This window comes from Neomonachus schauinslandi, chromosome X, assembly GCF_002201575.2.
Source record: "Neomonachus schauinslandi chromosome X, ASM220157v2, whole genome shotgun sequence".
NCBI classification, from domain to species: Eukaryota; Metazoa; Chordata; class Mammalia; order Carnivora; family Phocidae; genus Neomonachus; species Neomonachus schauinslandi.
This window is the reverse complement of record NC_058419.1, coordinates 69,653,734-69,678,673: the sequence shown is the minus strand read 5'-3', so window position 1 is coordinate 69,678,673 and position 24,940 is coordinate 69,653,734. Positions and strand designations below refer to the sequence as shown.

Below are 24,940 nucleotides of genomic sequence, written 5' to 3'. Positions count from 1 at the left end.
AGTAAAAGTTAATTGATATTAAAAATTATTAGAGATAATTTACTAGTAAAAGCTTCTAACTCTCCTTGTTGTTCATTTTTTTCCTTTTTTCTTCTTTGTTTGGATTGCAGCATTCTGCTCTTCTGATGATGCGCTGTGACCCTGCAGTAGCGCAAAGGCTGCGCGGCGTTAATGCGCAATGCGTGCAAATGAGCCCCTGTGAACGGTTGACTAGATGAGTAATCTGATTGACTGGCTCCCTCAGTCCTATCGTGTAGCCTTTTTGGATAAAATTGGGTTTTAACGTACCTCGAGTCCAACTAATCTCATTAAACAAATATTCTCTCTGGGCCTGTCTAGTAGATTAATGGATCTGGTTGGCCGTTTGCTGCGTCTGGGGGTGTTCTACGTAGCGCAGCAGTCCGCAGCGATGGCGCAGTGCGATGCTGTTAGGTTGCGCAAGCGATGTTTGCGCTCGCATTACAGGGACCTCAACCTAGGTGCAATCCTGTCATATGAGGTTTCAGCTTCGGTCCCCCTTGGGAGTCAGGGGGGTGGCGAGGATGGATAGCCTGGCTTTCTCATACCCGACACGGCGGAAGGGCGTTCTTCTCCTCAGTAGCACAGTTTTGATGTTAGTGAGGAACGGTATTGTTTAGGGCAGCATTTCCCAAAGTGTGTTTCATGGTATTCTAAGAAAATGGTCAATGAAAAAGAGTTCCATGGTCAACTAAGGTGAGGGAGGAGCCCCCCCCCCCCCCGCCCCGTATAAACTGTTAGAGGCTTAGGCAAGTTCTGTAGCAAAGAAACCTGTTTTCTGTTTTCCTCATTTATTTGATCATGAAATCCTTTTTTTCCCAGTGATCTCTATTAACATTTTGTATAACACGCTTTGGGAAACTGGTGGGGGTGGCATGGGGTGGGAAAGCTTGGCTTTGCGTGGCACCCTCTAGCTCTGACTTGAAAACGTCGCAGCGGCCCTTAGGGGTTCAGATAAGAGACGTTCCAGCATGGAGTCTTCAGGCAGCTGACTTCCCAGATAAGTGCCGGTGTTAAGGGCTGGTTATCGGCTGGCAGAACTGAACATGGTGGTTTGCACTTGGGTTCCGGTGGCGCAGGCGCAGGAGCAGCCAGCTGTGGCAGCGCATTAGTTTTGGCGCAAGCGAGCCTATGCTGCAGGGTCACTTTTGGCTGGTCAGAGAAGGAATAATGATATCACCTTCTTCCCCCCTCCCCCGATCTTTTTTTTTTTTTCCCCTTTACAAATTTTCCCTTTTCCCTTTACCTCCTTCCCCTCCCATCTTCTTTCATTAACCCCTCCTAAGGCATGTTATTTGAAAGCAATTGAGACGCAACCGAACTTTGCAGTAGCTTGGAGTAATCTTGGCTGTGTTTTCAATGCACAAGGAGAGATTTGGCTTGCAATTCATCACTTTGAAAAGGTTAGTCATTAAATTAATAATTGGTACTTGTGACGTGCTTATGTGTGCAGGGTGTTTTTACTTAGAACCAAGTAATAGGCCTTTACTTCATCCGTCACTTAATCTTTGTTTCTCTGACAGTATTACAGCATTTGCTGGATGGCATATGTTAGGGCAGTTTCCAGTTTTGTTGGTTTACTTTAAAAGATTAAGAAACAATCTCTATACCCAACATGGGCCTCGAACTCACTCATGATCCCAAGATCAAGAGTTGCACGTGGCTCCATCGACTGAGCCAGCCAGGTGCCCTCCCACCCCCCGGGCTGTTTCCAGTTTTGCATTGAAAATGTACTTTAATTAAATATCCTTTTTTAAGATGGGCAGCTTTAAAGAAGCAGGGTTTCTTGGTCAAAGGCTGATTCCAGATTGGGGTAGGAAATGTACAGAATTAATCTGGAGTGCCCAGAAAGTAAGGCAGCTTTGATATATATTATGTCGAAAGGACTCAAAAGGCAACTGGAAGAGGCTCACGCTGGCTAAAGATGGGACTTGAACATTTAGCAGGAATACTAACTGAGATATATTGAAACTTGTCAAATGTGTTTAAATCCGTGAGTTTATAAATATACTAAGAGGATACTCATTTGTTACTTTTGGAAGATAAGGAGTAGTTCATTTTGAAAACTGGTTAAAAGTGGGGAGAACAAAGCATTTGTCTTCCTTCTCCTGTATGAACTGGACGTCAGGGTAACCCAGTAGTTGATAGGGGGAAGTTTCTATTTATAGCAATGTTCCAGCTAGTAAATGAAAAGGGAATGATAAAATCAGAGTATCACCATTAATAGATTTAGGCATTTATCAATGGCAAAGAAGACACAACCAGACACTATGTACTTTGTGATAGAAGTAAAGAAAAGTGAAGAGGAAGTGTTCTTTATGACTTCAGTATGTTCACAATTACTCATTTACCTTCACCTTTTCAGTATTTCAGTTAAAGTTTGCATTTATTACACTGTGCTCCCTTGCTCGGTGGTTCTCTACCTTGATTGCGCAGGAGGGGCTTATAAAAGATAGGAATTCCTGGTCCCATCTTCAGAGGGTCTAATTTAACTGGTACGTGAGAGAGCCCAGGCACCCTTTAGGGGGTGAATTCTTAATACTATGGCCAGGGTTGAGAATCCCTGCTCTGGGTATATCTGGCCATATTTTAAGACAACTTCAGATTTATTTGGATGAAACCATTTAATGGTTAGTATCTCCTTAAGTATCTTACTGAGTGTACAGGCTCTAATTACATATTTTACTAAGGTCTTACTGAGTATGTAGTTTAATGTATATTAATGTATATTAAATATATATACATATATAGATATATATTTCCTACTGCTGCTTCTTGCCATTATGTTTTAGAAGAGTTAGGCTTTTTTTTTTTTTTTAAGATTCTATTTAATTTTTTTTGAGGTGGGGAAGGGCAGATGGAGAGGGAGAGAATCTTAAGCAGGCTCCAAGCCCAGTGCAGAGCCTGACGCAGGGCTCGATCTCACAACCCTGAGATCATGACCTGAGCCAAAATCAAGAGTTGGACACTTAACTGACTAAGCCACCCGGGCGCCCCTTTTAAGATTTTATTTTTGAGTAATCTCTACACCCAACACCGGGGCTCAAACCCACAGTCCTGAGATCAAGAGACACATGTTCCACAGACTAAGCCAGCCAGGCATCCCTAGAAGAGTTAGGCTTATTAATCTTGAATAAAATAGGGCCAACCATTAGAAGTTTTTAGCTCAGTAAAATTGGAGCCGACCTAGTTTAAAATTTTTCCCTTCAGGACACATTTTGCTCTCACATAACACAAGTTATTTTGATAACATTGAGGTTTGTGACTGAGTGGGTACTAAAATAACGGGGGTTATTAAAGTTTGTTTAGTAATCTCTACACTCAGTATGGTGCTCAAACCCACAACCCCCAGATCAAAAGTTGCACGCTTCTCCGACTGAGCCAGCCAGGCACCCCATCTGGGTTTTTTTTTTTTTTTTTAATGAAAGAAATAAGATTTAACTATACTAGAATATGTAAAATTTGAGGCCTAAAATTATCTCAGAATAAAAAATTGTAATTGGCAAATTAATCTGAAATCCTAACTTGGCTCTAAGTAGCTGTCTTGTAATTTTTAGGCTGTCACCCTTGACCCCAATTTTCTGGATGCTTATATCAATTTAGGAAATGTCTTGAAAGAGGCACGGATATTTGACAGGTGAGAGAATGTTCTATTTGATACATTTTCTTGAGTGTTTGTTGTATTGGCACTTGAGACTTTGGACTAAAATTATGACAGTGGTCCATTGAAATACATTTTCCTTTTCTAGTATGTTGCTTTTCCTTCATCATGTCTGCTATGTGTTACCTTTTATTTAGAGGCCTTGTTGCCTGACTTCGTTGTTGGCTTTCCTCCAAGCCATTATCCTTCTCAGTGGGAATTTAATTGAAATTTCTTTTATTGTAAAGCTGTTGAAATGGTTATCTTCTAGACTAAATTATTTCTTTGATCTGATTCAGAAAGCTGAGTAAATCCTGACTTTTGACCTTTTTTTTTGTTGTTGGGGGGAGCTGATTTTCTTATGTGGAAATAGAAAATTTTTCAGTGTAAAAGTACATGTTTTATTAAGGTGGAATTTTGATGTGAGGTTAAGTATAGTATAGCATGAATTAATTATAATTAATTGATCTACTTTGGCATAGTATAGCTTGAATTAATTGTAACAAAGCATCCATTAAAAGTTAGTTGCATTGTGTGTGTGTGTGTGTGTGTTTTTTATTTACAGAGCTGTGGCAGCTTACCTTCGTGCCCTAAGCTTGAGTCCAAATCATGCAGTGGTGCACGGCAACCTGGCTTGTGTATACTACGAGCAAGGCCTGATAGATCTGGCAATAGACACCTACAGGCGAGCTATTGAACTGCAACCACATTTCCCTGATGCCTACTGCAACCTAGCCAATGCACTCAAAGAGAAGGGCAGTGTAAGGACATTTATTCAGTCTATTTCTTTGTTACCTGGTAGGATTAAAAAAATTGTTTTTGTACCTATTGTTATTAAGTATCAAAGTGGTAAATTGTTTTACTTTCGAGTTTTGGTTGAGAGAAGAGCAAAAATACCTATTTTCTCGAACATTACCAGCCATTAGGCTTAAGTAAGCAGTTGTTAGAATAACATCTGTGGTGACTCTGTGATTCTTACATATAAGTGTTGAATAATTTGTTTTGTTTTCTAGGTTGCCGAAGCAGAAGATTGTTATAATACAGCTCTCCGGCTGTGTCCCACCCATGCAGACTCTCTGAATAACCTAGCCAATATCAAACGAGAACAGGGAAACATTGAAGAGGCCGTTCGCTTATATCGTAAAGCATTGGAAGTATGTTCAGGGTGGTGTGGCTGGATATTTTTTCTATGTGATAATAGAGGAAAGGCAGTTAAAGTTTGCCATGTCATCCACCTCTTTTGTAAAAACAGTGGTTGAATCATTCATTGAACCAGTAATTGAGTTTCTAAGGTATGAGCGAAGTCCTGTGTGACATTCAAGAAAGTCTCTACGTTGAGTTCATTATTTTATGGGTAGATAAGATCTGCATGGAAAAGTTGAACAGTGAGTTACAGTTCAAGAGAGTTACCAATAAGTGTATAATTTTAGTGCCTGATGGCTGTAATGGTGGTTGGTGGGTGTGGTAGGAGTTTAAAACGAGAGATTTCAGAAGAGAGAGATGCTGGAGTAATTGGCATAAGCTAGGATGAGGAGAGGTCTTACTTCCTCACCTTTTGAAACGAGGAGGGTTATAAAATAAAGGAAGAGGTAGAATGTGAGACACCCGACTTGGAAGAATGAGGAGACTTGGAGAACGTAGACAGAAATGTAGGGATATAAAGATATTTGAGCAAAGGTCTTACCATGGTTAAGTTATTACTGCTGGTTTAGAAGTTTTTTTTTTAAACCTTGGATGTCATCTTGACTCCGTAGGTCTTCCCAGAGTTTGCTGCTGCTCATTCAAATTTAGCAAGTGTACTGCAGCAGCAGGGAAAACTTCAGGAAGCTCTGATGCATTATAAGGAGGCTATTCGGTAAGATCCTCACTGTCTGTAATTTTTTTTTCCTTTACATTTTTAAATGTTTGGCCTGTGGCACATTTGGCTTGTGTTAAGATGACTTTTAATAACCACAGACTAACATTACAGGGAGTTAAAGGTTTTTGTACTAGACGAAGAAAATCTTTGTTTTCTCTTTTAGAATTAGTCCTACCTTTGCTGATGCCTACTCGAACATGGGAAACACTCTAAAGGAGATGCAGGATGTTCAGGGAGCCTTGCAGTGTTACACTCGTGCCATTCAGATTAACCCTGCATTTGCAGATGCCCACAGCAATTTGGCTTCCATTCATAAGGTACTACTGTTTATTATAATATGTGTGTCTAAGCACCTAATGTTTAGTTGTGGGACAACTTTTAACCATCCCGCTTTATTTCCAGGATTCAGGGAACATTCCAGAAGCAATAGCTTCCTATCGCACTGCTCTGAAACTGAAGCCTGACTTTCCCGATGCTTATTGTAACTTGGCTCATTGCCTACAGGTAAAGAGTAACGGGCCAGTAATTGGCTTTCGGTGTTGCAACCACTTTTTTTTTTTTTTTTTAAAGATTTTATTTATTTATTTGAGAGAGAGAATGAGATAGAGAGCATGAGAGGGGGGAGGGTCAGAGAGAGAGGCAGACTCCCTGCCGAGCAGGGAGCCCGATGCGGGACTCGATCCCGGGACTCCAGGATCATGACCTGAGCCGAAGGCAGTCGCTTAACCAACTGAGCCACCCAGGCGCCCCTGCAACCACTTTTTAATTGTTATGTGCCACATTAATCCAGGCCTGGCTGGAGACGTGTTTTTTAAAGGGTTATCTGACGTTACATTAGACCAAAGACACACAAAATGTTAAATCTTGGAATAGGGTTTTCTGGGTAATAACTTTTTTTCTTTTTTCTCAAGACTTTATTTATTTATTTGACAGAGAGAGCCAGAGAGCATAAGCTGGGGGGTGGGGAGGGTGGGGGTGGCAGAGGGAGAAGGAGAAGCAGGCTCCCCACCGAGCAGAGAGCCCGACACGGGGCTCAGTCCCAGGACCCCAGGATCACGATTTGAGCCGAAGGCAGACGCTCAATCGCCTGAGCCACCCAGGCAACCCTGGGTAATAACTTCTTTTTGCCTCCTCTAGATTGTCTGTGATTGGACAGACTATGATGAGCGAATGAAGAAGTTGGTCAGTATTGTGGCTGACCAGTTAGAGAAGAATAGGTTGCCTTCTGTGCATCCTCATCATAGTATGCTATATCCTCTTTCTCATGGCTTCAGGAAGGCTATTGCTGAGAGGCATGGGAACCTCTGCTTGGATAAGGTGCGGTTGTTTTGTTTTAATCTGTTTCAGAGTAAAATACAGATAAAGAAAATGATGCAGTTCATATGTATGTGGTTTAATGAGTTACCATAAGGTGAACAGCACCCACGTTGAGAAATGAGACTTTGTCAGCCACCCCAGAAGCCTTTCCATTGTGTCTGTCTCGATCATGACCCCTTCCATCCCCTAAGTTGGAATCCTAACAAGAGATGGGTGGTGTTTGAAAACCATAGTGTTTAATAAAAGTGTTTGGTATTTTATACTCTGAGAATTAGAGCACTATTTGATCAAAGGTGGGAATTTGCTCAGCAGAATAGAATGGATTGGAGTGCTAGATGTAATTCTGTGTTTTAAAAATGCTTCCCTACAGAATTTTCTAAAATGCAGGGTTTGTCGTGCTCTGTCCACACTGTCTGGGGCTTTCTCCAAGTTTGAGATTTGCTCAGGCTACTTCTTAGGCCTCAGGAATAGGTCAGAGTATGAAGCATATTTATATAAACTGCTAAGATTGCTTTGAATTGGTTGTATGACTTAAATGAAGTATTCTGGGCAAACGATTCCCAACAGATGGGAAGTACAGGCTTGTTTTGTTTTTAATTAATTTTCCTAGATGAAGATTTATGTATAGATTCAACTGTACTAACAAGCATTGGCTTCCATTGGTAGATTAATGTCCTTCATAAACCACCATATGAACATCCAAAAGACTTGAAGCTTAGTGATGGTCGACTGCGTGTAGGATATGTGAGTTCTGACTTTGGGAATCATCCTACTTCTCACCTTATGCAGTCTATTCCAGGCATGCACAATCCTGATAAATTTGAGGTAAGACTAGTATTTCCCTAGAGACACTTGTCTGTTTTATTATTTAAAAAAAGCAAAAAAAACCACAAACATTTCTGACTTTATCATCACCATTAGGTGTTAAGCCCAGTGTGTCTTTTTGAAAGGTCTGAACCAAGGTTTTTACTTAGTTTTACATTTAATTTTAATTTTTTAATTGAAATACAGTTGACATATGATACTACATTAGTTTCAGGTGTACAACATAGTGATTTCACAATTCTGTTCATTATGAAATGCTCACCACAGTAAGTGTAATTACTGTCTGTTGCCATACGAAGTTATTAAGTATTTTTGACTATATTCCCTATGCTGTACTTTTCATCCCTGGGACTTATTTTATAACTGGAAGTTTGTACATCTTAATCCCCTTCACCTGTTTTACCCATTCTCCTCACCCCCTCCCTTCTTTCTGGCAACCACCAGTTTGTTCTCTGTACTTAGGAGTCTGTTTCTGTGTATTTTTTGTTTGTTCGTTTGTTTTGTTTTATAATTCCGTATGTAAATGAAATCATATGGTATTTGTCTTTTTCTGTCTATTTCACTTAGCATAATATTCTCTAGGCCCATCCATGTTGTTGTTAATGGCAAGATTTCATTCTTTTTTATGGTTCCATTGTGTGTCTGCATGTGTGTGTACACACACACCCTCTGCGTATTCATTATCCGTTCATCTCTTGATGGACACATAGGAGGTTGCTTCCGTGTCTTGTCGAGCCAAGGTTTTTAAATATATCGTCTGCTGCCTTTCAGGTATTCTGTTACGCCCTGAGCCCAGATGATGGCACAAACTTCAGAGTGAAAGTGATGGCAGAAGCCAATCATTTCATCGATCTCTCTCAGGTAGGTGAAACTCTTATACTTCAAGCTTCTAATTTTGAACAAATAGTGAATGAAACTATTGGTGGTGTGTAGCTTGTATTTTTCATGACAGGTTTTTTAACATCAGCCATTACATATGGGCAATTACTTTGATCTTATTTCCCTGATCATTTACAATCAGCGTGGATTGTGCTGACGTTGCAGATGAAATCGAAATGGGGTCTATTTGTGCTTGGACATAAAACTCTTCTAGGAAGTGCTGGCTAGGAAGAGGAATAAATAGGTTATTTAAAGAAAATAGAGGAACTAGGGTTCTTCATCATGGTTCATCTGTGTTTGTGGGCCTTTGCCTTTGGTTATCTTTATTTCTGTACTTGCTCTGTTGCTATTTTTAGGAGCATAAATTTTATGATAAATTAAGATTGAAACCTGTGGAGGAATTAATTTGCTGAGTCTAGAGGTTTTTCTTTATAGATTCTGTGGTGACTAAAAGGGATATGCAATGTACGTGATGTATCTAGTAATTGATATATGAATCATTGAAGTTCCAGCAGAAGGGTTGTGAGATCCTTGTCATTTAATAAATAGTATATACCAACATCTTTGGCAATGTAGCTGTTGCTTTGGGAGTATAGTTAACCATTTTTGATACAGGGTTTGGACTCTTTGTGACCAGGAAGCATACTGCCCTCCACTTCTGAGACGTTCAGGGACCCACTGCTTATTGACTGGAGTCTAAACTCTTCAGCGTGGCCTTCACAGTCTTTTTTATTTTTAATATTTATTTTAGAGAGAGAGGGCTTGAGTGTGTGTTTGTGTTGCGGGGGAGAGGCAGAGGGAGAGAATCTTAAGCAGACTCTGTGCTGAGTGTGGAGCCCAACACAGGGCTTGCTCTCATGACCCTGAGATCGTGACCTGAGCCGAAATCAAGTCTGACGCTTAACTGACTGAGCCACCCAGGCGCCCCCGCCTTCACGGTCTAAGTCTGAGCACAATCTTGTTTGCCAATACTTTTCACCCACCATTTGTCCTCATACGTACCTTGTGCCAAATAGAAGTGATCTATTCACCATTTTTAAAATCTACCATGCACTTTACTCTGGTTCTTTATTTGTACTGTTCTCTATTGAGATTCTATTCTGTCCAACTGCCTCAAGCTCTTCTCCATCTTTGAAGGCCCATTTCAAATGCCAACTCCTCTATGAAGCCTTGTTTTGTTTTGTTTTTTTTTTAAAGATTTTATTTATTTATTTGACAGAGACACAGTGAGAGCGGGAACACAAGCAGGGGGAGTGGGAGGGGGAGCAGGCTTCCGGCTGAGCAGGGAGCCCGATGTGGGGCTCAATCCCAGGACCCTGGGATCATGACCTGAGCCGAAGGCAGACGCTCAACGACTGAGCCACCCAGGCGCCCCTGAAGCCTTGTTATTCATACTTTCAATCTAGAAGTAAACTCTCCTTCCTGTATATTCTGTTTCTGTAATGTTTTGGGCCCATTTTAATGGCACTTAACCATATTTTTATGCTACATTAATGTAATTTGTGTTCTTATCATGTTATGCACCTGTGACTCTGAATTCTATTTGATGCCATTAAAACTAATTGAATTAGTTTGAGATTATACATAGTGAGTTTTTATTTTTTTTTTTTATTCCATAGATTCCATGCAATGGAAAAGCAGCTGATCGCATCCATCAGGATGGTATACACATCCTTGTAAATATGAATGGTTATACCAAGGGTGCTCGGAATGAACTCTTTGCTCTCAGGCCTGCTCCTATTCAGGTAAAGGAATTAATAGTAATTGCTCACAGTGTTTACTGAGCTAAAAAGACAGTGATTCCCCACCCCCCTCTGGTTACCTGGCATTTGAAACAATAGGGCAGACATGCTTGACTTAAGAAAAAAAGTATAGTTCTTGAAATGTACAGGGACAGAGAATTTTGAGTGTAAAACACAATGCCCACAGGTACATGTGTATAGAGATACGCAATTCATAGTTGAGTGCAAACAGTTGTTTGGTCTTGTAAATTAGAAAAATGTTAAACACTTAGAAAGGTTAGTCTGAAATACTACGTCATTCCTCTTGGCTAAAGAAGTCAACCCTCCTAGTTTGTTTATTTAATTAATTTTGAACTCTTCTGATGAAAATTTTTAGGTTTTGGCCTGATTTTTTTTTTTTTTTTTTAATAGGCGATGTGGCTGGGATACCCTGGGACTAGTGGTGCGCTTTTCATGGATTATATCATCACGGATCAGGAAACTTCTCCAGCTGAAGTTGCTGAGCAGTATTCCGAGAAACTGGCTTATATGCCCCATACTTTCTTTATTGGTGATCATGCTAATATGTTCCCTCACTTGAAGGTAGGTAGAAAAACAGTGCTATGTGGACATGGTGAAGAACTGTAGTCATTTATTTCCTTGGTATTGTCCCTATGCATCCTGAAAGATTTGTCTCAAACTTTTTTTTTTGATTAGAAAAAAGCAGTCATCGATTTTAAGTCCAATGGCCACATCTATGACAATCGGATTGTTCTTAATGGCATCGACCTCAAAGCATTTCTTGATAGTCTGCCGGATGTGAAAATTGTCAAGGTCAGAACCTGATCAATATTGTCATTGAAATAAAGTTATCTGCATTTGGGATCTTTTCCCTAATGATACATTTTGTCATTTTTTTCTTAAAGATGAAGTGTCCTGATGGAGGAGACAATGGGGACAGCAGTAATACAGCTCTTAATATGCCTGTTATTCCTATGAATACTATTGCAGAAGCAGTTATCGAGATGATTAACAGAGGGCAAATTCAGATAACAATTAATGGATTCAGTATTAGCAATGGACTAGCAACTACCCAGGTGAGAAGAGAATAATAGAGCGTAATACGTACCACCAAGTATTCATTTGGCTGGGATACCCTGGGAATGGTGGTGTGCTCCATAATAACTCCAGGAGGTGTAAGTCATTATCCCTGTTTTATAGCTGAGGAAATGAGTTCGGTGGAAATTGGCGTCTTACATAGATTTGTCTTACTTTAAAAGTCTCTTGGATTCAGCCAGTAGGTCACTTAATGAGGGTCTACTGGGTTAACAGTATGGTTTTTTTTTTTTTTTTAAAGAACTTATTTGACAGAGAGGGAACACAAGCAGGGGGAGTGGGAGAGGGAGAAGCAGGCTTCCCGCAGAGCCGGGAGCCCGATTCGGGGCTTGATCCCAAGACCCTGGGATCATGACCTGAGCTGAAGGCAGACGCTTAACGACTGAGCCACCCAGGCGCCCCTAACAATAGGTTCTTATTCCTTGCCTGTGGCTTTCCTCTTATCAACTGTGAATTATCTGTAGACTTCATACAGTTTCTTACTTCTGTAACTCATTCTTTCCCTAGTTAAATCTTACTCCCTTTTAAGACTTTCCAGTTCAGACAGCTCCTCGAGGAATCCATTCCTGTCCTTATCACTAATCTCGCCTTTCCTGTTCTGTTGGTACCTGTCTTTTCTGCTTCTATAATATCTGGGATGTATTTTACATCCAGCACAGCATGTTCTAATTCCCTGTGTTTGTGTATTCTCTGCTGAATTGAATTACTTTAGGGTCCATGTCTTAGCCACAGTAATGTAGTATGTGTTCAATAAATATATATTGCATATTGAAGTAAGTGAATATGTAGTTCTGTCGAGATTACAAGGCAAGGATCTCTCTCTTAGGAGTTAACAGTTTTAGTTGTGTAAGTTTATACCAAAGGTGCTCAGAGTGAATTCTTTTCTCTCAGCCAGCTCCTGTTAAGGTAAAGGAATTAATAGTAATCACTTACAATGTGTATTGGGCTTAAAAGACAAGTGGTGTGTTTTTTCTTAATCTCTGATTAACTGTCATTTGAAATAGGACAGACATGTTTGACTTAAGGAAAAAAAACAGTATATATATAGTTCTTGAAATACACAGGGACAAAGAATTTTGAGTGTAGAACACAATGCCCAAACGTATGAAATGTCTGTACATACCTGGAAGAGTTATATAACAATTTAAGGCAGTACCCAGATGTATGGGAATTGCAAGGTAAGACTATAATTGATTGTGTCTGTAGATACTTAAAAATAGTGGTGATCAATGTGAGAGGAGATGCAGTAGAGATCGTTTGGAGGAATAATTTAAGTTTAGCCTTCAAGGGTGGGGTGTGATTTAGAAAAGGCCATTTCATTCATTAAAAAATGAGCAAAAGCTTGATGTTGGATTAATAGGGTTTTAAAAAGAACTTTTTGGTTTGGACACCTGGGTGGCTCAGTTGGTTGAGCAGCTGCCTTTGGCTCAGGTCATGATCCTGGAGTCCCTGGATCGAGTCCCCCATCGGGCTCCCTGCTTGGCAGGGAGTCTGCTTCGTCCTCTGACCCTCCCCCCTCTCATGTGCTCTCTCTCTCTCATTCTCTTTCTCTCAAATAAATAAATAAAATCTTTAAAAAAATAAAAAATAAAAACTTTTTGGCTTGAGTGGTAAGTTTCAAGGTGGAGTCTCCCCCCCCCCCCATTAAAGGTAATGCTGTAACATTTTTCCGTTTTTTAACTTAATATGTCATGAATATTTTCTCATAGTTCAAATGACGTGACTTTTAATGGCTATACTATTTGGCATCTTAAGGATTTTTTTTTTTTAAGATTTAGTTATTTGAGAGAGAGAGTGAGCGCTTGTGTGTGAACAAGTGGGGGGAGGGGCAGAGGGAGAGAGAAAATCCTCAAGCAGACTCACCACTAGCCATGGAGCCTGACGCAGGACTTGATCCCACAACCCCTAGATCACAACCTGAGTTGAAACCAGGAGTCAGACGCCCAACCAATTGAGCCACCCAGGCACCCTAAGGATTCTTTATTAGTTCAAAAATGTCAGATGCTGCTGACTTTAAATATAAACACCATATTGTTTTTGGTGTTCCAGATCAACAATAAAGCTGCCACTGGAGAGGAGGTTCCTCGTACCATTATCGTAACCACACGTTCTCAGTATGGATTACCAGAAGATGCCATTGTGTACTGTAATTTTAATCAGTTGTACAAAATCGACCCTTCCACTTTGCAGATGTGGGCAAATGTGAGTATGGGTAGATTCATTATTTATGTCTAGAGACTGGTAGAGATTATGTAGACCGTCTTGCTGAGGCTGCCCTCCACCCCCATTCAGGAGCTGTTGTGCTCATTTCTACAAAAGAGTAGTAGATTTTTCAGCCATTTTTTATTTCTTCCAGTGTCTAAATATCATGTTATGAACCTTTTTAATTTATGTATTCAAAACCAGGGATCAGCAAACTTTTTCTTCAAGGGCCAGATGGTAAATATTTTTGGTTTTGCAGTCCATACTCTGTCACATTTGCTTAACTCTGCCACTGGAGCAGGCAAACACCATAGACAATTTGTAAATGTAGGAGTATAGATGTGTGTTCCAGTAAAGTTTTACTTACCGAAACAGGCAACATGCCAGATTTGGCTTACAGGTTATATTTGTCAACCCCTGGCCTAAACTGATAGCAAAAGCATCACGTCCACATCCACCCAATGTGTAACAGTCTTGCAATAACTGTAGAGTTGTAATCATGAAGGAATCGGTTTATGCCATTACCTCTCAGTTGGTTCATCGGACCAGTTTGCATAATAAGCAGGACCTCTGAAAGTTCTAAACTTGACTATCCATAACTGGCTCTTACTCCATTGGGCTAAAATAGAGATAATTCTTGGTTGATTTTCTTTTCCATATTGGGGTGGGGTTTTTCTTTTTGTATTTTTTGGGGGGTTTTTTGTTTTGTTTTTTTTTTTTGAAGAAGTATGGGTGGAAGAGGAAGGAGATGTACAGGCTTACTATCCCTTAACCTTTACTTCCCAGTGTTCAAAAAAGCCCAAGTATCAAAAGCTTTTTTTCAGAAGTTTGTGGCAAATTTATTTGGCAGCAAAACTACCTGAACTGATGTTAGGCTGTCTTTTGGTCTTTTATCTATTTCATTCAGTATGAATAGTCCTACATCTCAAAGCAGAGGTACTAATGTGTGTGTTTACAGGGAGTTGTTGCTGAGAGTGCTAGATGATATATATGCGCTGTACTGTTTTTTAAAAATCTGAAGTATCCCGGATTCTGAAATTCGTCTGTTCTCATGCCTTTCCGGGAAGGGATGGTAAACTTGTGTGGTAACACTGAATAGATGTAGATCTAAACCAGGGCTTGGCAAAACTGCGGCCTATGGACCAAATCTGGCACACTGCCTGTTTTTGTAAATTTTATACACACGGTCATGCCTACTTGTTTACATACTGTCTATGGTTGTTTTCCAGTGACAAGGGCAGAATTGAGCAGTTATGACAGAGTCCATGTGGTTACAAAGCCAAAAATATTTGTTCTCTGGTCCTTTACAGAAAGTCTGCTGACACCTGATCTTGATTAGGCACATAAAGTCAGGCGAGTGTGAGCTAACCTTATTTGTTGTGTCATGCTGGGGGATTTAAAAATTGAAATGGAAAATTTCTTGCTCATCGACAAAAACAACCGTCAGTAACGATTCCCACAGGACACGGCTGCCTCAGATTTTGCCAATTAGTAACTTGTTTTGTGTCTTACGTCAGTCTTCTCTTTCTTTGAGCTCTGGGGACCGTTAAGCAGAACAGGCACCTATAATTGAGTTGATCTAAGTCATCTATGAGGGAAAGACAAAGTTCACAGTAGGCTGCTATCTGGGTGACAAGAATAGACTGGTAGAATTATTAGAGCTCTACAGGAGCCTTTCTTGAGAGGGGCAGAGCTGCTATTAAAAATTACTCTTTTATTTTTCCTGTTTTAGATTCTGAAGCGTGTTCCCAACAGTGTGCTGTGGCTGTTGCGGTTTCCAGCCGTAGGAGAACCAAATATTCAACAGTACGCGCAAAACATGGGCCTTCCCCAGAACCGTATCATATTCTCACCTGTTGCTCCTAAAGAGGAACATGTCAGGAGAGGCCAGCTGGCTGATGTCTGCCTGGACACTCCCCTCTGTAATGGACACACCACAGGGATGGATGTACTCTGGGCAGGAACACCCATGGTGACTATGCCAGGTGAGTTGCTCATAAATCATTGGAATCTTCCTTGTTCTTTTTAAAACTTCCTTTGGGGGAAACATTTTTTAGGTGAACTTGTATGGTACTAGAAGCAGCACTTAGGGCAAGGTGATAGGATAATGAGCTTTGTTCAAGTCTAAGCACTCTGCTCCATTCTTCTCATCTGCATTGTGTGGGTACTTAGCATAAATAACATTAGTAACTGTGCTATTTACATTCTCAGATGTCCAGTTTGTTCTCTCTTTTTTTATTGCAGGAGAGACTCTTGCTTCTCGAGTTGCAGCTTCCCAGCTCACTTGTTTAGGTTGTCTTGAGCTTATTGCTAAAAATAGACAAGAATATGAAGACATAGCTGTGAAACTGGGAACTGACCTAGAATAGTAAGTAAACTTTTCCATGAACAAATTTTATGGTAAAGGAGATAGATAAGGAAAATTGGAGAGAATATAGATGTTACAAAATGAAATCATAAATAAGGATAATATGAAATAGGTGATTTAGTTGTATGATCTCTAGATGAGAGAACTTTCTAAACTTCCATAAATGCCGTGACCAATAGGTGTGACTGTGTAAAGAGTAAATGGCTGGGCGCCTGGGTGGCTCAGTTGGTTAAGCGACTGCCTTCGGCTCAGGTCATGATCCTGGAGTCCCAGGATCGAGTCCCGCATCGGGCTCCCTGCTCGGCAGGGAGTCTGCTTCTCCCTCTGACCCTCCTCCCTCTCATGCTCTCTGTCTCTCATTCTCTCTGTCTCAAATAAATAAATAAAATCTTTTTAAAAAAAAAAAAAAAAAAAAGAGTAAATGGCTGCATAAAAGTGAGTCAAGAAAATTAAAAGGCAAGCAAAGAGGGAAAGAAAATCTTTGTTTCTATGTCAAAGATACAGCTTGGCTATATAAAGACCGAAGAATATTCACATCTTAAATTCCTTAAAAGGAAACTAAACACGGAAATAAATGAACAGACAACTCACTAAGTAGAAATACAAATGGTTAATAAGAAAAAGTTTCAACCTCTGTAGTAGAAATGTAAATATAAAATAACATTGTGGTATAGCCATTATTTGCCTAGAAAATAAAATATTTTTAGTATGATACCAGTGATGAGGGAGCATTGAGGTACTGGCCTTTTCATACCTTTCAGACAGTGAGTAAATTGGTACAACCCTTCCTCCAAGTTTTAAGAGCCTTAAAGAAAACAGCCAGACCTTTGACCCTGTTAGGGTACTACATCTTCACTGGAGCATTAGGGGAAAAAAACCAGCATAACTTCAGTGCCCTAAGTGGGTGGGAATTAGAGGGGTGGTGCTTAGATAAGCAATGCTTTAGCCATACAATGAAGTAGTGTTTATCTCTTAAATGAGGCTTTTCTTTGGGTGTTAGGGGTGATTTTTTTCTTTGTGTTTTTCTGAGAAGTAGCATATTCTAGAGAGTCAGACTGCCTGGGGGTTTGAATCCACGCTCTCCCACTTACAAGCTTTGTGACTTTGGGCAAGTTAGTCTCTATGTGCCTTGCTTTTTCCATCTGTAAAATGGGGATGAATGATAGTACCTACCTTGCAGAGATGTGAGGATTAAAAAAGGTGTTCCATGTAAAGCACTTAACAAAAGTTCTTGGTAAGCATTCAGAAAATGTTCAACATTTATTATTTTCAAAATTTTCTCCATTGAACATCATATACATCTAAGAAGAATGAGTGAAAATTTTGAGCTCAGCCATTAAAAAAATTAAGGTTTGTGTCCATCATTCCAGAGATAACTACAGTAAATATTTTAGTGTATTTAAAAAAATTTTTTGGAGCTTAGTTGATTTCCTACAATACTTCCCCCCCCAACATTTTGTTATAAAAATTTTCAATCTTATAACACTTCTGTACCTACTGCCTAGATTTTACCACTAACACTTCACTATCCTTGCTTTATGACATATCTGTCCATCTATTTATTCCTTTATCCATCTAGCAATCCATCTTATTTGATATATTTTGCAGTAAATTGCAGACATCCGTACTCCTGAGTACTTCAGAATGGACATCGTTAACTAGAGTTTAATATTTATTTATTTATTTTGGAGACAGAATTTATATACAGTGGAAGGCACAAATCTTAAATTTGAGTTTTGAGACCTACCTTTATAACCCAAACCCTGTAGCAGTATATAGAAACATTCTCATCATTCTAGAAAGTTCCTTCATGTTCCTTCTCAGTTGGTCCTCCACACCAACCGTCAGGACAACTACCACTGTCGTAAATTTTTTTCCCCATAACTTAGTTTTGCCTTTCTAGAACGTTATACAAACCATACAGTATGCACTCTAAAGGTTTTTTTCTTTTTCTTTTCTTTTTTTTTAAAGATTTTACTTATTTATTTGAGAGAGAATGAGAGAGAGCACATGAGAGGGGGGAGGGTCAGAGGGAGAAGCAGACTCCCTGCCGAGCAGGGAGCCTGATGCGGGATTCGATCCAGGGACTCCAGGATCATGACCTGAGCCGAAGGCAGTCGCTTAACCAACTGAGCCACCCAGGCGCCCTAAAGGTTTTTTTCACTTAGTATAATGTTGTGAGATTTATCCATGATGTTGGCTTATATCAGTACTTCATTCTTTTCTTATTGCTGAGTAGTATTTCATCGTATGGATGTACCACAGTTCAACCATTCTCCCGTTGACATAGAGAACTTGGAAAAATAGAGCACAGAAGTAACGTTTATTTGGAAGGTAGCATTAATCTGGTCATGGTTGGGTTGAGGCCCACATAATGTGTAGCCATTTTACTAGTTCTGTCACAACAAATGTTCAAACTTTTTTTATTGCTTTTTAAAAATGCACAGGAGTGTTCCAGCTTCTCGCTCTAAAGTAGTAATTCTCTCCATAGAAGAAGAATCTTATGACAAATTATATATTCAGAAGAGGAATTGAGAAGTCTTTCCCCCTCTGTTCCCAGAAGAATTAATTGCTTCTTTTCCCTATTTTGAACAGAACCATGGTCTTGGTGATACTGGGAACACTTTTTGTTAATATCTTAGTAATTCACGTGTAAGTGGAAAATTATGGCAGTAGACGTAGTACATTTCTTATCCCCTGGGGTATTTTTCCTATTTCATTAAAATATTCATAAACTGAATACTTCATCTTACATTCGTGCCTTAGCTATTGTAAATGATGCCTCAGTGAACATCTGTGCATGGCCAGGTTTGCCTGCAATTCTGTTTCCTTTTGAATAGATTTAAAAGCGTTACTGATCAGAGGGTTGTGAACATTTAAGTTTCTTAACACACACATTGCTAAATCGCTTACGAAAAGGGTAAGCAGTGTACATTCCAACTGGTAGTACATAGGAATAGATACATGTGACTGCCAATTCTTTTGCTTATTTATTTATTTATTAAGATTTTATTTATTTATTTGAGAGAGAGAGCACAAGCCAGGGGCAGAGGCAGAAGGAAAGGGAGAAGCAGACTCCCCGCCGAGCAGGGAGCCCGACATGGGGCTCGGTCCCAGGACCCTGGGATCATGACCTGAGCCGAAGGCAGACGCTTAACCGACTGAGCCACCCAGGCGCCCGCCAATTCTTTCTTTTCTTTTCTTTTCTTTCTTTTCTTTCTTTCATTTAAAGATTTTATTTATTTGAGAGAGAGAAAGAGAGAGCATGAGAAGGGGGAGGGTCAGAGGGAGAAGCAGACTCCCTGCCGAGCAGGGAACCCAATGCGGGACTCGATCCCGGGACTCCAGGATCATGACCTGAGCCGAAGGCAGTCGCCCAACCAACTGAGCCACCCAGGTGCCCCCAGTTCTTTCTTTTAAAGGTAGAAGTGAGCTGAAATGGAGAAGGCATGGGATCTCGTGGATATACTTCTTTAGGAAAGAACTGAATGTTTTCAGAGGACGTGGAGGCAACCTTGATTATAAGTGTCAGCATTATATGTGACCCTTCCCTTGTTCAGCGTTGAGGTCAGGGTGGCCAGTCGGAAGAGAAACCTGTGAAGTCCAGTCATGTATTTTACCACAAAGGTGACCGGGAATTTGTGAGGGGCTAGTTCTGAGTTTTTCTGCTCTGATTTGTAAACTTGGTTCTTTTTTGTTTTGTTACCTAGCCTGAAGAAAATTCGTGGCAAAGTCTGGAAGCAGAGAATATCTAGCCCTCTGTTCAACACCAAACAATACACAATGGAACTAGAGCGGCTCTATCTACAGATGTGGGAGCACTACGCAGCTGGCAACAAACCTGATCACATGATTAAGCCTGTTGAAGTCACTGAGTCGGCCTAAATAAAGACTGTATGCACAGGAGAATGCCCCTATACCTGAGCCTCAACCTTCTGGGGAAAGGGAACTAGATAACGTACTTTTTACTTATCTGTACGGTATCATGTTGCAGATGGGTGACAAACGATAATAGAATAGCACAGCCAGACTTGCTTCCTGCATGATAGGGAGAGACACAAGAGATGGGAAACTGCTGTTCCACAAGGAATCTCCACAGAATTTTGCAGCAACCAGGTGGTGCATAGGTCTGGAAGGTCTGATCTCCCTTGGTCTTCCATGGGATGGTTAGTGTGGAGGGGAGATATAGATTGTCCAGCCGTTTTGTGATTCCATGGATTGATTGAGTCTTCTGAATTAATTTTTTTCTTTATATTTTGGGTATTGGAGCTTTTAAAAATGTTTGGTTTCAGGTATTTTTATTCATGTGAAGTGTATATGATTCTCTTGAGATAAGGTTTTAAGCTAAAATGTTGCTCCTTGTTTTAGTTTCTGAACTCTACAGATTAATGGGGACTTTGCTGGTGTAGTCTTTTTATAGGTTTTATAAACCACTTGAGCCTATATCAGTCGTTTTAGTGTCTGACCTAATGTTTGGAGCTATCAGTGCTTTGTTGGTTTAGATGATGACTCAAAATTTTTTTCTGGTCCGTTTCCCATTTCCTTCTCTTCCCTTCCCCTACTTTAAAGTTTCTCCTGTAACTCAGCTAACAAAACGAAGTCTGATTTTAAATATCCCAGAGTGTTTCTCTTGAACACATCATCTGGTGCCAAATGAAAATTCTTAGGAGTGATTATTAATTATGCAGGGCGTAGTTGTGGTACTGTCATTGATGATAATAATATAGATTTTTTTGGGCCTAGTTTTGACCTATTTCACCAGTGTTTTACCTTTGACTGCCCCTCTATGCTGCTTCCAAAAGTGATAGTGTGTGGTAAGATTTTTACCTTTCTCAAGTTTTTTTTTTTTTTTTTTTAAGTGAGTCCTGTTCTTCCTATTTCTTTCAGCAGAAATGAAATCCCAGGTAAGTATAAGTATTCATGTATTTGATCAGTAAGTCACAGTTATCTTCAATACATTAAATAACTTTCATCAAAAAACATGTTAGAGGTAAAAAGCTCTGAAGGACCAGCTATGTAAATGAGTAATTATTTTTCAGACCTTCTTGGGTATTATATAATAACTGTCTTCTGGACTTGGTCTTGAAGTCTGTACGGATCAGCCTCAGTGGTAGCAAATGGCTTTGCTACTTGGTTTGGAGTACAAATTAGACTTTAGCCCTCCTGGAGCTTGAGTTCTTGGTATTAAAACCCATAGGAATAAAATTATTGAATTTCGACAAAGGATCGAGGGCTTGAGGCTTAAACAAGCCAACATATGAATATATGTTTTGTGTTGCTGTACTGTACTTACGCTATCCAGTAACAGATAATTTTTTGTCTGCTAGTAGTGTTCTAGATTATAATGTCTTTCCAAAGCGCTGAGGCAGTGCACCTATTCTGTAGTTGCAGCTGATGCCTGAATGTATCCTAGCTGACAAATTATTGATTAATAAGAACTTGAATTTCTGAAAGATTCTTACTGTTAACCAAAATCGGAGCAAGGAGTCTCAAATGTAATTCTTGCCAGAATTACATGTTAATGAACTGTGTACCTTTTAACAATGTAAATCAAGAAACATCAGTTTAGGGATTTAATTTATTTTTTACCCGATTGAACTACCAGTCAAAGGTTGCCAGCATGGTTGCAGATAAACTGATGTTTGAAATTCACCAAACTACTTACTGTGGAATAGGAGAATAGACTTCCAGTGCCCTCAAGGCTGTGACCCTACAGCCATCTTACATAGCACATCATTCCTCCTATAGGGATGAACTTTTTTTCCTGGCACGAAAAGTAGCCGCTCTGGTTGAAGCTTTGCTTATTGTAATAGGCTTTTGTTTCCAGGTAACATGTCTGTGGAAGATTTAATTCTGAATAGAGATATAGATATTACTGGAAACTAATTGTTTTTTTCTATTATACTCTGCTTTATCAAAAAAGTAAAACATTTAAATTGTGCTACAGAAATCCAGATGTTGTCTTGCGATCTTTAAACAATAAATGAATGATTTGCCCTTAATATGGCTGACGTATTTTGTGTTCTGTGAAATTGAGCATTGGACAGAATAACAGGGTCACCTGATGATGAAACTTCTGTTTGAATGCCTCCAAATGACTGGAGGACCACATTTCCCTAGTGGAGCTGTATGATCTTAAGAACTATTCTGTTTTCTCAGCCAGGTGTGGAAGAGGGGTGGGGTTGGGATCCGATCCATTAAGAGGTCGCTGAAGCCTGTGACTCCCAGCACACCTCTTCATGATGGGTTTTGTTTGGCCTACGACTGCGACTGCTCTGGCTTCATCTACCGCTGTAGTCTTCCTCTTCGTGTGAACTGTTCATGTTCTGTGTGGTGGTTGAACTCAGCCACAGGTATGAGGGAGGGTATCAGTGCAGCGGGTACCAGAACAGGCTGTTTAGCTGCCTGTTTTCTCAGAGATGATAAATTGAGAAAAAAAATTTTCAATATAATTTCAGGGGCGCCTGGCTGGCTCAGTCTAGGTAGAGCATGCAACTTGATCTCGGGGCCGTGAGTTCAAGCCCCATATTGGGCATAGAGCTTTACATTAAAAAAAATAAAATAATATTTCAGCTAATTTACCTCCCAAGCTCTGTGGGTTGTGCCCCTCAAAGCCCTGATGTGGATTGGTGTTTGTTTCCTAAAAGGTGGTGGGGGAAGAAAGGTGTCCGGTAGCCTATTCAAAGGTTCTCACCCCTACCCTCTTTGTATGTTAAGAATCTGCCTTCCGGGGGCACCTGGGTGGCTCAGTCGTTAAGCGTCTGCCTTTGGCTGGGGTCGTGGTCCCCGGGTCCTGGGAGCGAGCCCCGCATCGGGCTCCCTGCTTGGCCAGGAGCCTGCTTCTCCCTCTCCCACTCCCCCTGCTTGTGTTCCCTCTCTAGCTGTCTCTCTCTCTCTCTCTCTGTCAAATAAATAAAATAAAATCTTTAAAAAAAAAAAAAAAAAAAGAATCTGCCTTCCGTCCTTTGCAGTCCAGTTCAGCTCCTCCTGCCTAAACGCTAAAGGAGTTGCTTGTGCATCTGGAATAAGCTTGGGTTAACATGATTCGATTCCAGTCCTAACCCACTTTTTACTTGAAGCCCATGCTTCTTAATATTAACCACCGCTAACATTCAGGTTCTTTGCCCAAACCTCTGAGGCACGCAGTTATGTAACCCCCATTTTTATAGAAGGGGCTTGTAGAGGTAAACTGAAGTTTGTTGTAGAGATCAGGGTTATAATGATAAGCCCCTTTTATCCAATTCCCAATCCATTCAGAAAGTACCTTTCTATATGTAGGCAGTTTGGTGCTTAAGAGTTTAGATTTTTTTTTTTAAGATTGATTTTATTTATTTGAGAGGGAGAGGGAGAACGCACGAGCAGGGGGGATGGGCGGGAGAGGGAGAAGCAGGCTCCCCGCTGAGCAGGGAGCCCGATTTTCGGGGGCGGGGGGCCTCGCTCCCAGGACCATGACCTGAGCGAAGGCAGACGCTTAACCGCCGGAGCCAGTCAGCCGCCTCTTAAGATTTTATTTTTGAGTAATCTGTAACGCGGGGCTCGAACTCCAGTGCGGCGCTGCTGGAGTTTGAATCCCAGTGCTGGCGCTTTCTAGCCATGTGATCTTTGTAAAATGAGTGGTTAACATTGTCTACTTTTTAAGGTATCTTTAAGATTAAATCCACATAAAACACTTGGAACAGTGCCCAGCATGAAGTAAACAATATTATTAATATCTTTAAATGCAGAGGTTTTATTTGTGTTCTGTTGGCCACATACTTAAATCATGAAACGTACCGGTGTCTGCCGGAGAAACGGCACCGTCTAGGAAGCATTTACTTCCCCGGTTTGTTTTTTTTGGTGTGTTTGGAGCCAGTGCCAAAAAGCTTCAAGTAACCAACCCCTGTACCTCGAGGGTTTGGAGGGTTCTGGAAGCAAGCGTCATAGTTCAGTGTTGCCAGGCACTGTCGGATTGATGCCTTGTTCTTATCTAGGGGTCTAGGTGGCCTGCCCCCAGCCCCCAGCCCCCCTAGCTCAGAGTAGTTGCAGGGGTGGGGGTGGGGGGGTGTGGCAGGCAAACAGGCTTAGAGGTTTGGGCGATTCCGGCAAGGAACGGAGCTTGCTTATCCACATTCTCACAAAGATGAAACTTGAGGGAGATTCAGCCCAGTTCTTCCCTGTCACCCAAAGTTAATTTGGGCATCGGCAAACTACAGAAACCGGCTCTGGTACCAGAGCTCTGCGTGAAATGGCGCTTTCCATGACAAGCAGCACCGGTGGAAGTGATAGACCTGACTCCGAAAGCACTGCGGCTGGGCGCCAAATTTGAGTTCCTAGCCGCGAAGTTTAAATTTGCCCCGTGAGCAAACTGTGATAGGTGGGTACGGGGAGCACGAGAACGCGTCAGTTCCTATCTCCCCCATCCGTGGAGCCCGGGCTCTATAAAAGGTCTCCCGCCCGGCGTCCCCTCGCAGTTGCTCAGGAGCTCCCACACCGTGCACGGCCGGTTGGAGGTGAGCAACGGTCGGCCAAGCTAGAGGCGGCCGGAGCAGGTAGGCACTGGTGGGGCTGAAGTGGGTACTGAAGCGGGAACGGTCTTGAAGCTCAGCCTAGTCGAGCGGACTTAATTAAAATCAAGACCGCCACATGCCCTGACTGACCATGAACCTTGGGACGGAGATTATGGCAAAATATTTGCCGGCTTCCACTTTTAAAAAAGGCTTTTGGAAGAAGCAATTTTAATTTTTTTTTTAGCGATATTAACTCCGCTAAAGCAAAGATGAGGAATGGGGGCGTGGAGATCCCAGTGGGGGCATGAGGGAGAAGGGGCCTGGGGGAGGTGGCTTGCCGTTGGGGGGGTCGTCTAGGCCTGAGCAGTGGAAGGAGGACTAGCTGAGATTGCGGCGTGGGGGTGTTAGATGCCTGATCCCGGAAGGCCGTTGGGCAGACTGAGGTCAGAATAGGGGGTGGTAATATGGGCAAATGGAGAGTGGGTAGGAGTGCGTGTGGGGGGTGGGGGG

General features: G+C 41.1%; 1 protein-coding gene across 2 annotated transcripts in view; it reads left to right on the top strand.

The window, feature by feature from the left end:
* Positions 1–19,859, top strand: part of OGT (O-linked N-acetylglucosamine (GlcNAc) transferase) — a 32,457-nt gene extending 12,598 nt beyond the window's left edge. For both annotated transcript variants that reach the window (XM_044911856.1, XM_021680658.1), the window contains exons 5-22: positions 1,305–1,421; positions 3,576–3,655; positions 4,224–4,419; positions 4,672–4,812; positions 5,413–5,513; positions 5,680–5,833; positions 5,919–6,020; positions 6,654–6,833; positions 7,500–7,658; positions 8,430–8,519; positions 10,157–10,282; positions 10,691–10,861; positions 10,976–11,092; positions 11,185–11,355; positions 13,424–13,576; positions 15,309–15,561; positions 15,821–15,944; positions 19,655–19,859. In XM_044911856.1, coding sequence (XP_044767791.1) covers positions 1,305–1,421; positions 3,576–3,655; positions 4,224–4,419; positions 4,672–4,812; positions 5,413–5,513; positions 5,680–5,833; positions 5,919–6,020; positions 6,654–6,833; positions 7,500–7,658; positions 8,430–8,519; positions 10,157–10,282; positions 10,691–10,861; positions 10,976–11,092; positions 11,185–11,355; positions 13,424–13,576; positions 15,309–15,561; positions 15,821–15,944; positions 19,655–19,829 — 2,610 coding nt within the window. In that variant the 3' untranslated portion in view covers positions 19,830–19,859. The remainder of the gene's footprint in view (positions 1–1,304; positions 1,422–3,575; positions 3,656–4,223; positions 4,420–4,671; positions 4,813–5,412; positions 5,514–5,679; positions 5,834–5,918; positions 6,021–6,653; positions 6,834–7,499; positions 7,659–8,429; positions 8,520–10,156; positions 10,283–10,690; positions 10,862–10,975; positions 11,093–11,184; positions 11,356–13,423; positions 13,577–15,308; positions 15,562–15,820; positions 15,945–19,654) is intronic.
* Positions 19,860–24,940: the final 5,081 nt, after the last annotated feature.